We start from the raw sequence: 15,370 nt of genomic DNA, 5'->3' as shown, positions 1-15,370 counted from the left end.
GGCAGGGTTCAATCTGCAGCATCGCTCCAAGCCCACACTGTTACATAACCATCCTCCTAGGGCTCTGCTCTTTTTCACATCGTGCTTTCCCCTTCCTCACTTGTCTACTTGTTTATTCATATATTCACTCATTTGCTTTTTTTGGTCACAGAATGTTCCCAGAACAGATATGCTACCTCACATTAGCACCTGATGTGTCTCCTTCTCCTCCGCCTGCTCTCCTCTTCTTCCTTTGGCAACCCTCACCACGCCCCACCCTCCTGTTTCAAGTCCCTCTCTCCTCTCTCCCCGGCAGCGTAGGCTTGTTTTATTCCATCAGCGGTAGGGCCAGTGCCACTGCTGTCCTCATTTCCTCAGCTTCTATCACAGGACATGAATATTAACTAATTACATCACTTCAGAAGCTGTATTTTCTCTCTAGGGAGCCTCTAATATGGACTAGCTGTTTGTTAAAGATGGTACCTTGTGTTCTCATTACATGTGCTATCTAAATGCTAATAGGATCTAGCCTGCAAATAATGTTTCTGCTCTAACACAATATAGCCAAGTGTTAGGGAGCAGGGTAGAAACTAGACATCTGTGACTGTTTATTCAAGGCATGGTCCGCTACATTAAAAAAAAACCCTAAAAACAAAGCTCACTTCCTGCTTTCGTGCAAACGCGCTCTGATCTTGTTGCGCCCACACTCTCATACTGTATGAGCTACAGTTTATCCAATGATACAGTAATTATGTAAAATGCTCCCTCAAAATAGTACTTCGCCCACTCTTTGTGCATATGCATGTGTGTGTACAGGAGCCTGTGAGTGAGTGAGTGAGCCTGTGTGCTGCACTTGGCATCCCAGCATCCCAGCTTCAGTCACCCACGCAGTGTGGCACAGCACACACACACACACACACACACACACACACACACACACACACACACACACACATCACACACACTCAGAGAGCTAGATGGATACCCAGCAGGCCTGCAGCAGAGAGTTGGCAGTCATGCCATGCCCAGGGGGCAGATAACACAAAATTAGACCCCTGGTAGTGTGCCAGGTAGTACACCGCTTCTACAGAGCACACGCACACACACGCACACACACACACACACACACACACACACACACACACAATACACGTGTAATCACACAAGCATGCTGCTCTGAAATACACTGACAGTGGGTGGCAAGGATGGAAGAGGGGAGGGGGATAAATACAGTAAATTTTAACAATTGCTCAAACTAGAATTGAGGCCATTTTTTCCAGAAAGAGTTGAGACATGAATGTTTCCATATTCCACATCTATTGGTATAAAAATATTAGCATATATATTTTTGTAGAGTTGTCAGAGCCTAAACACTGTCACTCTCAGTTTTTCGAATATAATAACGGTCTAGTTGACAGTAATGAGCTAAAGTCAGAACTAAGAGAGAGTTGAATATGTGTCTTGGAGGCATGTTAAACTCTGTCTTTGTCCACTCTGCTGTTGGTTCAGAGAGCGCACTGTACTGCAGACAAGAGGAGAGATGACGAGTTATGTCCTACGGTCCTCCTCTCTCCCCTCTGCTCTTTTGTTCCTGTGCCTGTGTGTGTGTGTGTGTGTGTGTGTGTGCTCTCTCTCTCTCCTCTCTATCTTTAAGAGTCCTCTTTGCGTGTGCATCAGCAGAAATTGATTCCCTTTTTCCCCCAGTACACACACACACATACATGGAGCGCACCGACAGCATTGACCGGGCTTCATCGACATAAAGCCAGCAGCAGCAGTGTCGTTCAGTGTGTGTGTGTGTGTGTGTGTGTGTGTGCAACCTCCCCACTGCCTTCTCCAATAGCGATTATACTGATGGAAGCGAGGGCCGAGGCTGCAGGTAATCTGTCTTCGGCTGCCTCAAACCTGACAGAGAGACACACTCTGTGTCAGAAGGGGTGGCTGTTTAGCTGTCCTCCAGCTCCAGCAGTGTCATACAGAGGTTTACTTTAATCCGGTCTGAGAATATTTTGAATCATATTACAAACACAGACAGAAACACAGATGCACATACACACACATTGCAATCCATCTCAGCGGTGACAGGAGCATTAGCTGCTTTTTTGATGAGGGTGTCACTGCCAGGGTCAGAGGGCAGCTAGTAGGGTCAGTGTAAGGTTAGGGGTCACCGTAATCTCTAGCCTGAGGGTAATCACACAATATGCTGTTAATCTTACTTTAAGCACTGTGGCTCCCCCCTTATACCGCAGGCAGCAGTGAAGCTGGGTGGAAGCTAGGTCTGTGTTTTTGTATCTGTTCCCTGCATTTGCTTCCATGGATGGGCATCGGTGTGGGTTCATTCTCTCTAATTATGCCGTGTGGTCCTACATATAAGCTCCATGTTATATGTTATGCAGCTGCTGTGGATGCTAGCCTCAGGTTTCTAGTCAACCATAACATGCTGCAGAAGAAACGTCATTAGCACGGCAGAGCAGCCATCTTCCCCAGTCTCTTAGCTGCTCCCTGCCACTGCAAATCAAGTGCTCTTATTTAAACCGGGGAGCTGTGAGGCTTCATCTCGCTCAGTCATCAGTGTTTCTCTTTCGCCTTTATGCCTCTCTCTCTCTCTCTCTCTCTCTCTCTCTCTCTCACTCTCTCTCTCTCTCTCTCTCTCTCTCGCTCTCTCTCTCGCCTTCTGTAAGAGGAAGTGGCTAGGCTCTGCAGGGTGCAGAAGCTAGCAGGAAGAGAGAGAATGGAGGGAGAAGGGGGAGGGTGTTTGTGTGGCTCAGCACAGAGCTTGCAGGCTGATAACACACTCAACCACAGATGGTTGAGCAAGGCTGCAAGAGAGCGAGGGAGCAGAACGGGTGCAGAGAGAGAGTGAGGGAGAGAGAGAGAGGGAGAGAGAGAGTGAGAAAGAGGCTGAGTGGGAGGCATCTGTCTCTGTAGTAGTACTGCCAAGGCAAAGAAGAGAAGAGGAGAAGGAGGAAGAGAGGAGAGGAGGAGCACGAGGTCGGTGAGCGTCGCTCAGTGTGGTTTGCTTGTTTGCTGCAGCCAAGAGGTCTTCCACCACTATTCACTCTGGACTCCAGGGACGGACGGACGCTCACACACACAAACGCCGGCATAACAGAGCTGCTGCAACCTGGACTCTCTGAATTGAACCTACAGCTGTGTGTCTTACCAGCTGATCATCATACAGAGACTCAGCACAGGAGGGAGTGAGGACAGTGTGTGTGTGTGGCATCGCACGGCTGCCTCTATGTGTGTTTGTTTGCGGGTATGACAGGTGCTCTCAGGTGAGCGGGGTTAACTTGAAACCCAGCTGTAATCTGACTCCATGACACCAGTGTGCGTGCCTGTGCGCACGTTAAGAGGCGGTTACATGCTGCGTATGCCTGTGTGCATTTTTAGCTGTGTACGACTACGTGTTATGTGCATATAGGGTGCGTGCACGCGCATGTGTGTGACACCGGCGTCAGAGGAGGAAGTGACACGTCTGTGCTCGCTCTCGGATTTCCTGGTCCCTCTCCGGTGGCACGCCGAGCGCCGAATCTGAGCCGACCTCACCTGTCTCACCCTCTCCTCACCCCTGCAGGTGGGCCTTACGCTCTCTGGATGCATCAGCTGAGGAGCTCTGCCTTTTTCTGGATGAGTAGGGGACAGTTAGATGCTCGTAGACTCTGATCGTGGCCGGGTGTCACATCAGCCCTGCCTTTCAAGGAAAAACAGCACTTCCTAAGCACTTGTCATCGTGCCGGAGGCCGGCCCCGGACCTGGACCTCTCCATGACTGTCAACACGGTGCTGACCCCCTCCATGACCAGCAGTAACAGCATGAGCAGCGGGTACTGCAGCCTGGACGACGAGAGCGAAGACTTCACTTTCTTCACAGCCAAGACCTCCTTCTTCCGCAAGCCCAAACACGCGGCTAAGGTACAGCACTGGGGTTAGGCTCGATTAGACTGTGACACATAGACGGGTCGGTGGGGTGGGGAGTAAGAAGAAGTCAGATGGGTCCATGGTTGGTGTTTTCGGTTGGGGTGGGGAACAATCTGCCGGTCACGTCAGGAACATTCAGCTGAAAAGGAGAAGTATCGAGAGGAAGTGGTGCTGTTTGTGCATGCCTGAGTGGGCCCTTTAGGTGTATGTGGATGTGTGTAAGAGGTTGGGGGGGGGGGGGTGTTATTGTCATCCATCTGTTTTCTAACATTGATCAGCGGCCCTCTCAGCCTTGCTCATTAACCTTGAGCCGCGCAACGATGCCTTTTGACAGCTTCTGTGTCATGTGAGTGGATAGTATAACCCCAACCCATACTGCATCTGAAAACACTGTTTAGATATTGGAGACAAGGGTGCTCCTAACTGTTTTGCTATTTATGCCGTGGCCTCATCTCAGATTGTGGCTTAGGTAACTGTGCGGCATAACAACAGTCCACAGAGAGAAAATGCTCTTTACTATGTTTTAGCAGAGGTATTGTGTAGCTGTTAATGAGACTATATTGACCTTTTAGATGCACTGGAGGCTTCTTCTCTAGATTGTGTGGGAGAGGTTTCCGTAGAAACGAGGCTGATACTTTTACACCAATATATCTGCCTGTGCCTGTGTGTGTGTGTGTGTGTGTGTGTGTGTGTGTGTGGAGGACAACCACTTAACTGTTACAAGCCATTTTTCTAGTTACCGTAGCAACTGTTTCATTTTTCTATCCACTAGTATCATCATCCATATGCACACACGCACACACACACACAATTGGATACACATGATCAAGATTTGCACTCTGTATACACTTCCAGAGATTTGGTCGTGGTGTACAGTCCATTCGATTAGTTAATAGATGATTATGTAATATAATAACATATAATATATCCTGTGAGTGATAGATGTTGCTTATTCTATTGTTATGGATTGTCCCATGTTGTGCGTGATTAATGCTTTCTCTACAGAGAGCAAGGGAGAGAGAGAGAAAGAAGGAAAGAAAGAATGAGAGAAAGATACGTAGCACGAAGGGAAGTGTTTCTGATTGCCTTGAGATTAAATCCTTGAAACTACGTAGGCCTGCATCTACATCCACGTAAACATGCTCAGCCCTCTCCTAAGTGTCTTGGACCTGGCAGTGCCGTTGGTGTCTGATTTGGAGAGAGCATAATCTCTAAATAATTGACCAGCTGTGTTGTCAGAGTGTGGAGTTAAGGTTGCGGAGTGCTGAGACAGAAGGGTATTGGGGTTAGCTTGTCTGGTCTGCCAGTGGAGAAGCTGCCGGCTGATGGGGGTTAATTTGGGTGGTGTCCTCTGGCACCGCAGAGCCATTGCAAAATGGCATGAAGTATAATATGGCAGCACTATCAGCTATTGAGCATGGGAAGGAATGGGCTCAATGAGTCCTCAATAGTAATTGAATTGTGTCTACTGGCAGAACACTAAAAGTAGCCCTGCAATCTCCCAGTGCAGAGAAAGTGTCCTGTTCTTCTCCTGTGTTTGAATATGAAAAGGAGACATGCAAAGACCTGTGTGGCATCCTTAGCAGGTTCACAGCTCTCTCACCTGTGGTCCTTTAACATGCGGTACGTCTGGTCAGTACTGTCAATGGACACATTTAGAAGGTATGTGTATAAGACATTAGTATATATCAAGGTGTCCAGTTCAGTCTAGTACGTACACAGACACACACAGACACACACAGACACACACAGACACACACAGAGGGAGATACGTATGTTCATCAGATCAGTGGTAGAGGTTCAAATCCTCTTTTCTTTATTAATTATCTCCAGAGCTGAGCCCATTGCTCCAGACAAGCCAGCCAGCTTTAATGTGTTTTGTGTGTGTGTGTGTGTGTGTGTGTGTGTGTGTGTGTGTGTGTGTGTGTGTGTGCGCGTGTGTAGGCATGTACACTTTTCTCCGGTCTGCTCTTTGATGCAGTGATAATGAATGAATTAAATCACTGTTGTTTATCATTAACACTAGAAATGCACACTCACATACACACGTACACACTACATAGACAGTCTCACACACCATACACAGCACACATCAGGCAGCATTAGTTCGAAACAAGGATTTGTGCGTGTGTGTGTGTGTGTGTGTGTGTTTGCATGTGTATGCGTGTGCATGTGTGTGTGTGTGTGTGTGTGTGTGTGTGTGTTTGCATGTGTATGCGTGTGCATGTGTGTGTGTGTGTGTGTGTGTGTGTGCAGACCCAAGTCTCTGAGCTGTGAAATGGAATCAGCGTGTGTGTTCTGGACTGTGCTTCTCCTCCTCAACACTTGACCTACTAATGGTGCTGAGCTAACACACGCTATTCTTTGTGTGTGTGTGTGTGTGTGTGTGTATGTGTGTGGGTGGGTGTTATGTGCATGTCCATGTGTGATTGTTAAATTATGTCTGCATTTCTTGCACATCACAGAAAGGTCATTTGTCATAATGTTTTGCTGTATTTCAGTACTGTGATCTAAAGAGATGCGTTCTAACTTCACCCACATACCCTCTACTAGATTCTGATCTGGCTCAGTGAGATAGGAATAGTGGCAGCGTTTGTAGTAGCCATTCTAAGCCATTCTCTCTCTCTCTCTCTCTCTCTCTCTCTCTCTCTCTCTCTCTCTCTCTCTCTCTCTTCTCTCTCCTCTCTCTCTCTCTCGCATATTCTCTCTCACTACCCAGTTTAGGACGAGGTGTCTCTTTTCCGTCTGTAGCCAGTTTCCTGAGCCTTGATGGCCAATGGTAATAGACCCCAGAGTGTAGTGTTACCTTACGATTACACAAACACACACACACGCTCTCTCTCTCTCTCTCTCTCTCTCTCTCTCTCTGTCTCACACACACAGAGGCAGGCAACCTATTTGTCATAATGGTCACACTCCCGGGTTTGACTAATAAAGTCAAGAGTCAGAAGAGTCGGTTCAAATTAAGGACAGGTGGTCAGGTACTACACACACACACACACACACACACATAAAGTTTGGCACATGGTTTATTACTCTCTACTTGGCGGAGACATTACAAGTAGTCATATGACCTCCCCTGTCTGATCTCATCAGAGTGAGAGCATCAACACTTACCCATGTCACCCTGAGGTATGTGTGTGTGTGTGTGTGTGTGTGTGTGTGTGTGTGAGTGTTTATGTGTGTGTGAGTATAAGCATGGCACATATACATGTGCGTGTGATCCTTATGCAACAGTTCTAGATATCTTATACACACAAGCTGCCTTGCGTCCATCTGTATCACACCATTTGATTGGTTGGCATGGCCTGCACCTCTCTCTCTCTCTTCCTTTCTCTTGGGCTGTTTTTCACAATCCACTCACCTGTAAAATCTTTATTCTTTATTTATTTATTCATCTGGGGGAATGGCCCTTGCTCAATTTACCCATTAAGTGAAGAGAACACACACACCGCTTGCCTCATCCTCCATGGGTTCCTCTTAGATTGTTTGTGCTCCATGCTAGCACTTTAGCATACACTGCTATCACATGTTGAGTGATAGCAGGCGACTAGCATTTTTTTCTCAAAAGTGAGAAAAAATGAGGACTTGTAGGAGCTCTAAAGCTAAATAGTAAGTAAATGAAATCTTAAATGATATGATACTGCCATGTCTGACAGTTTTGTGTAGGAGATTGGAAAAATCTCTACAAAATATGCTGAAATACCAGCGAGTAGTTTCCATGTTTCCATACGAAATGAATATGGTGGGCGATGGGAGACTGTACAGCTAAAAATCACTTTGCAACTGTAATGTTTATATGTTTATACTGTAAGGTTAGTCTTCTTACTTTAGATAATGCTAATCACCTACTATCACTCAACATAGTGTATGCTAAAGAGTTAGCATAGAGCATCGGAGCCAACAATGTACTGGGGACAGATGGATGATTTCGGTGTCTATGTTCTCGTCACTTAACAGGTAAACTGGCCAATCTTCCAAAAACTTGGCGTATTCCTTTAAGCACTCTCTTAGGCTCTCTCTGGGCACACTGTTCAAGACATTTCACGTCTATCTATTTCATAGCCTCCCCATGGTCTGGTCCGGGCAGGGCGGTGGCCCAGCACAGCGCCCTGTGGACCCAGCAGGGGCGGAAGCTGGACTATTGTCCCGCTGTATTGTCCTCTGACCACTCTCACTGGTATGCAGAAAGGGAGGGCGGGGCGCTGCCTGATATATTTAGCAGCTCGGATACAAACACAGGAATTCCTGCGAGGTTCTTTTCACTTTGTTGCCTAAAGACTGGGAGGAATCCTAGATGTATGAATTCCTCCCACGTCGCTGACTCCCTTCTTGACCCTCTGTTGTACCACACACTTTCACTTCTGTAGTTATGTGGGTTTATCCCTCAGATTGTCTTCCTTTGCTTCAGAGTATTTGCTCAAATGTATGGATTTTTATTGTGTTCTGACATGAGCACCGTTAGGTCAGTAAAATAACTCTTTTTTTTTAATCCAGATGAATTAATAGTTTGTATGGGTTTTGGGCGAGACCAAGGGTGTTAACAGTAATATTAATAGAAACATTGGTATTTGCACCCTAATTAAGAGGGATTTCATGCTGTTTGAGTTTGTGACATTCAGTCCTATTTGCCGACAGCAGCGTCAGCTTCATTAACTGCTGTTCCACTGCAACACCCAAATATGACCATTTGCCATGATGCAATAGGGCCTTATTAACTGCACAGTGGAGAAGAAGACAAGTACGGAAGAGAAGAGAAAGGCAGCAGAGAGAAAGAGAATGAGCTGTGATGACAGACAAGAGAGGAGAGCAGACACAACATCCTGTCCTTGCTGTTTCCATTCACACACACATAAACACGCGCATGCACACATAAAAACACACACACACACACACGCATAGTGGGTTCAGTCCTGGCATCTCTATCTCTAGACTTCAGCCTTGAATTTTGAATGTTATCACGTCCCTCTGCTGAATGCCAGCCAGGATGAGCTAAGCTATGCTCAGGCTGTGTGTGTGTGTGTGTGTGTGTGTGTGTGTGTGTGTGTGTGTGTGTTGTTTATTACCACCAGGCGCCTCAGTCTATATGCCCATGCAAACACATACACACACCCACACACACATGCACTTACCACATCTGTGCTAAATGAAGCAGTGACTCTCTTATCACACAACCTGAGGACTCCCATACATAAATGATTCCTGCCCTGCATTCTCTCTCTCTCTCTCTCTCTCTCTCTCTCTCTCTCTCTCTCTGCCCCAGAAAATGCAAACGAACAGGAGGAGGAAGAAAAAAATCGCCATTGTGCGATAGAGAGGATGCAACCCACTGCTATAAATAACCCAGTCAAACTCTGTGTTGCTAAGGCTGGCTCAGCAGCCGCTCTTTCATCAGTCCTCACCCCTTTCTCGCTCCCTTTCACTGCCTCCCCTCTTTACCCCCTCTCCTCCCTCTCCTCCTTCCTTCACCGCCATTCATCGCTTTCTATCCTCCTTCCCTCCCTCCTACGATAAGCTAGAGAGCGATGAAGAGAGAGAAGCCGTGCTTGTCAATATGCCCATGCTGTAACGCTGAATGTGTCACCTGCTCCATTCACAAGATTTCCTGTCCCCATGTGGAGCAAAACAGCGGCAGAGTTGTGCAACCATAGTGAGGAGGAAGAGATGGAGGATGGGAGAGGGAGGTGCAGTCACAGTAGTACTTCTCATGTAGAGAGACCACAGAGAGCAACATCTGGCTGAGGTGCTGACAGAAAAAAAATCAAAGGAAGTGGTCACGCGAGTCACGTCATTGACCGAGTATACAACCTGAGATGCTCTAGAGTCAGTCAACAGTTTGGGGATGTGTGTGTGTGTGTGTGTGTGTGGGGGGGGGGGGGGGGGGGGGGGTTATGCTGAGTGTCTTATCCTTCTGGTGTTGAGTGGCTGATATTCAGCTTCACTTCAGATATCCGTGCATTAACTTGAGCAAAACAGGAGAGAGAATCTGTTATTTACGCAACTTGTGCTTGAAGCAGCACCATCTGCTGGTTACAGTAGTAAACTACCAGTACTTACCAGTTACTTCTCTTCTCTCTTTCTCTCTCTCTCTCTCTGTTTCTCTCTTTCTGTATCTCTGTCTCTATCTGTGCCTTATAGCAGAATGAGGCAAAGGAGGAAGAGGAGGGAAGGACAAAAACCCTGTCAGAGGAAGAGGTGCGGACCAGGATAGACGATTACAACTCTCAAGTCTCTGAGAATGGCATGAAACTGGTGAGTCTCCAAGAGATGTGTTGTAGGTGGCTACTGTATAACATTAAGGATCCACATGCAGCAACTATAGTGCACATATAAAGACTGAAGTGTCCCTCCACTCTCTCTCTGTCTCAGGCTTCAGATGGGTCCTACACAGGTTTCATCAAGGTCAACCTGAGGCTCAGTCGACCCGTCACGGTCCCCGCTGTGGAGGGGGCGGGCACAGAGGGGGGGTCCAGGCAGACGGACAGACGCGATCGGCCAGCATCAGAAGGCCAGGAAGGGCCAGACTGCGGGCAGAATGAAAAGAGAACATCCTTCTACCTGCCGTGCGACTGCGTGAAGCAGCTCCACATCAGCTCTGCGACCACGGCCAGAGAAGTCATCCAGGGTTTGCTGAAGAAGTTCATGGTGTTGGACAATCCCCGCAAGTTCGCCCTGTACAGGCAGACACACCGCGACGGGCAGTGTAAGGCCACATAACAATAGTCACCAATATGCGTAATATGGCTTATGGCACATTAAAGCAATACTCCACTTGGTTTTAACATGGGGGTTATCCGGAATTTGAGATGTAAACCATAATATTAACTAACCACCAAGATCGGATGCAGCTGGACGAGTTTGTAGGGTTCCGATTTTTACTTCCCATTCATTTGAATGAGGCCATGAAAATAGCCTGAAAACTGACATTTAACACGTTGGTGAACAGATTCACCAACAGATCCTGCTACTGTGATTTTCAACTGACTGTGGGTCCAATGTTTTAGAACATAATTTCTTCTCGAATATAATTTTTATTGATAGATGAGAACATAGCGGAGGGATACCATTTAGGAGATATACTTCCTGTTTGGGAGATTGGATCTACTTTTATTTTTTAAATACTCATTTTAGTGTAAACCAAGAATAGCAATGCAAAATGACGACGGACCCAGGACTGCTTTGTTGTCTGAAAAGCAGGATCTGTTGTTGAATCTGTTCACGAACGTGTTAAATGTCAGTTTTCAGGCTATTTTCGTGGCCTCATTCAAATGAATGGGAAGTAAAAATCTGAACCCTACAAACTCGTGCCAGCTGCATCCGATCTTGGTGATTAGTTTATATTCTGGTTTTCATGGTGGTCAAGTGCCAAATAACCCCCATGTTAAAACTAAGTGGAATATTGTTTTAAGGACGAACTTTCTCATTCACTGAATACACTGTATGTAAGAGCCGCCATTGAAACAGCATGTTTTTCCTCTGTGTGCAGATCTGTTCCAGAAGCTTCCTCTGTGTGAGCGTCCTCTTCTTCTGAGGTTGATAGCAGGACCGGACCCAGAGCAACTCAGCTTTGTCCTCAAGGAGAATGAGACTGGAGAGGTGGAGGTGAGAAAATACACAAATACACACACACACACACACACACACACACACACACACACATACACACACATTTTTGGTATGTAGGCACATTCTGAGTCCTTCTTACCAAGCACTCGCTATCTCTCTTTCTCTCTCAATTCACTCAATTCAGTTTTTATAAGCTTTACTGGCATGACAGGAAAATAATTGATGCTGCCAAAGCAATATACTATTTCAATAGATGTAATATTGCAGACATTCACAGATGGCTCATAATAATTTAAGTCACGATGAAATTAAAAATTACTTTTTTTTTTTGCCTTTTTAGCTCATTCTAACTATCATACCATACACCTATTTGACAATTTATGCCAAAAAAAAGACATTTAATTGTATTTTCATATCAAAATCTCATTACTTTTACATCCTGTAAAACTGAAAATCTTTAGTAGTGACTTCATCGTGTGCCAGGAGGCATACAAAAACATTCTGGCCAATAAAACCTTCACAAATTTTTGAACAATCCCGCCCTCCACCCTTCCTATCCAATATAACTGCCTTTCTCTCGCGAACTGATATCCCATTTATCCCATTTTTGACACTTTTGAATGATCCCTCCCTGCATTATGTCCCGCCCCAACATCACATTAATACATCACATTAAGGAAGCAAAATGCATCGTGATTCACTGTGACTTTAAACAAAAATCAGTAAGTGTCAGTGCAGCAGTGGTATAATACTCCCTCTCTCTTTCTCATTCTCTCTCACTCTCTCCAACAGTGGCATGCGTTCTCGGTCCCGGAGCTGCAGAACTTCCTGGTAATCCTGGGGAAGGAGGAAGCTGAGCGCGTGCGGACGGTGGAGCAGAGATACGCCGCGTACCGACAGAAACTACAGCAGGCGCTGCGACAACACGACCCCTGACCCCTCACCTGTTACCTTATGGCCCCGACCCAGGGACAGACTGACCTTTGAACGCTGACCCCTCATGGGCCCGGGATCTATTCAGAGACCGGAGCCGGAGCTGAACTTGCCTCCCTGTCTCCACACACATACACACACGCTCACACACTCATACGCAGACACACACCTTTTCTCAGGACACATACAGCCCCCCCCCCCACCCCCCAACCATGCATCTGCCCTCTGAAGAGAAATCAGGGGTTGAGAGAGATGTGAAAGGCTACGGTGTGTGTGGTCTAATAGCCGAGTGGACAAATGGTGTGTTTTCATCGCCAAGGACGCGCACAGAAAGATCTGTGACTGTGGTTTTGAGATTTCATCCGGGACTGATGTGATACGGTCTGATCCGATGGTGTTTTTAAAGATTTCTTCTTCTTCTGCTACTGCTGCTGCTGCTGCTACTGCAAGTGTTACTTATGCATGAGTCTCTCTCAGCTCGTCCCGCCCCCGCACATACAGTTAGAATTAAAAACAGAAGACATGATTACTTTTCACAGCATCTTTCTGGGATGGAAGGACAATCATACTGAGTGTATCTTTTGGAGTGTTTGATAACTTGATGTATAAGGCGTCACCTTGACATATTCCATTATACTGCTGGTATCTCTTCAAGCTGAGGGAGGTGTTTAGGGGCAGGGTCGGAGTGCCGGCCGTCAGTGCTTATGCTGAGGCAAAGGTAGGAGGCAGAGGGTTGTGTTTTGCTTTGGATGCTAGAACAGGGGGGGAATGGAAAGAAGAGAAAGCGATATCCATTCTCTGATTTTTCTCAGGGAGCATGTTGAGCTAAGAGGAAACCTAAAGGAGGAGAAAGAGAGAGAGAGAGACACCCCCTTCCCATCTTAGCCCGCCTTGTCCCATTATCTCTGCCTTGCTTATCTTTTACTATCACAGGGTGTGTCCTGCTTTAATGCCACGTTAGAAGACTTCACTGGTATGGAGATGCTGTCAGATGCTTCACTGGTATAAAGATTTCAAATCAGACAACTGTTCCCTGACTGCAGTTCTACAAAAGAGCCCCCACCAAACACACACACACACACACACACACACACACACAAACCTAACCCCTTCCTTTCTCACATATAAGGGGATGTTAACTGTGACTTTCTCTTCACTTTCCCTCCCTAAACTCTGACCTAACCAACCCAGCCAATGCATGAACTCCACCCTGAAAGGAAGCTGCTGTCCTACTGAGCGTGGCACTCCACATACCTTTACGGATACATTTTAACATACACTGTTATCACCTATGGGTTGTATTTGAATGTGAAAGGATTTTTACACCAAAGCATAAAGGGACAGATCTATTGAGGGGGGTTTAAAGGGAAGAGAGACGTTAGGAGCTGTATCTAATTAAAGGTGGCATATTTAAAAGTTAAACCAGCTTCTGTTTTGCACATATAGATGCAGGCCACTGAACAGCCCACAGCTCTGTAGAAACAAAGGGGCTGGGCATGCATTTCAGTTTTTTTTAATTTTTTTTTATTTTTCCCCAAACAAGTGAACTCATGATAATGACTATGATGTACCAATGATGTGTTTGCGATGCATATGTATATATACGTAGACATTGGAAAAAGAGTGAAAAGGTTTAACTTTGTTGTTATTATTATTATGAATATAAATATCCTTATTGTTTTGGTATCATTCTCACTGGTTAGTGTGTGTGTGTGTGCTCACCGGTGAGGATAATGTAAATAGTGTGTGATAAAGAGTGTCTGTGTGTCATCAACTCTCCCTCATTGGGCCTCACTTATCAAGTAAGATCCACAGAAGGATGGATGGAGCGCACATGTAATATAGTACATTTCAACAGCAAACTAGATAGTAATGAGTCTTGGAAAAACATTTGGCATGCATGTTTCATATATTGAATGCATTTTACCATCACACACCTTCATCTTGCATCATCTGATCCATAGAGAAATACTGATAAATGAGGCCCGTTGTCCATAAGCACATGATTCTCAGTGTTCTTCCCAAACACAAACCTTCAGATCTGTTCTGCTCTACGCCACCACTCAGTGTCCATGCTGTTCCTGCTGGCAGTGCCTTTTGTTCCATGCGCCCTTGTGTATGTACAGTGTGTGTGAATGTGTGTGTGTGTGTGTGTGTATTTCAGTGCACACGTGCCTGGCTGCATGTATGGGTGCTGTGTTGGGGTTGGGGTTGGGGTTGGTATTATATATGTAATTCCCCCTTCTGTACCCTAACCTTAACACTCATTTGTCCTTACAACCCTCCGTGAATGTGTGTGTGTGTGTGTGTGCGCGCGTGTAATTTATTTCATGGTTCACCCCCTCGACATGGTAATATGTCAAGGATGTGAATACTTAATGCTTTTCTGCAATTTATTTTGTTTTATTTGAAGAAGTGTGTATAAAAATATCAGTAGAACTGTACAGATAATCAAAATAAAAAGGTCATCCCTTTATGGAATTCTCTTGTCCTCATGTTCCTGGTTCTTATATGGTTTTAGTAAATACCTCTTTCTCATTTTGAGCTGTCTGTAAAATTGCAGTGTTCCTCTCAAGAACTCATGAGACCTAAAATGGCTCCCAATGTATGGGTCTTCATCCCTAAATTGAATAGAACGCTAACTTCACAGAAACTGTGTTAAGTCAGGAAAGAAATACAGGATTTCTCCTAGCAGAGGAGGTGCCTTGAACAGATGCCTCTCAGAGTTATATCTTGATAGGCTAGGTTTTTTTTAGTTCTTTAGTATAGGGTGCGGCAGGGTTGCAGAGTGAGCAAGGAGAACATGGGTTCATGTCCCCATGTTGGCATGTGTCCACCCAGCTGAAGTGTCTTTGAGCAAGATACAGAATTCCTGCCAGCTCTAGGAGCGAGAATTTCCTCCTATTATAACTATGAGCGCGCCATCACCATATTACACACAGTGAAATCAGGATTTGAGAGTCAGAGTGCAG

At 45.9% G+C, this 15,370-nt stretch overlaps 1 protein-coding gene across 1 annotated transcript in view; it reads left to right on the top strand.

Moving 5' to 3' along the window:
- The window catches only part of rassf5 (Ras association domain family member 5), a 29,462-nt gene extending 14,583 nt beyond the window's left edge, over window positions 1-14,879 (top strand). Inside the window, exons 3-6 of the mRNA XM_071910352.2 lie at window positions 10,038-10,151; window positions 10,269-10,602; window positions 11,386-11,501; window positions 12,258-14,879. Of these exons, the coding sequence (XP_071766453.1) occupies window positions 10,038-10,151; window positions 10,269-10,602; window positions 11,386-11,501; window positions 12,258-12,401 (708 nt within the window). The 3' untranslated portion in view covers window positions 12,402-14,879. The remainder of the gene's footprint in view (window positions 1-10,037; window positions 10,152-10,268; window positions 10,603-11,385; window positions 11,502-12,257) is intronic.
- The last annotated feature ends 491 nt before the right edge of the window (window positions 14,880-15,370 follow it).

The sequence above is a fragment of the Centroberyx gerrardi genome, chromosome 5 (assembly GCF_048128805.1).
Source record: "Centroberyx gerrardi isolate f3 chromosome 5, fCenGer3.hap1.cur.20231027, whole genome shotgun sequence".
In the NCBI taxonomy this organism is placed as follows: Eukaryota; Metazoa; Chordata; class Actinopteri; order Beryciformes; family Berycidae; genus Centroberyx; species Centroberyx gerrardi.
The sequence above is the reverse complement of the archived record's forward strand: the minus strand, read 5'-3'. Positions and strand labels throughout refer to the sequence as shown.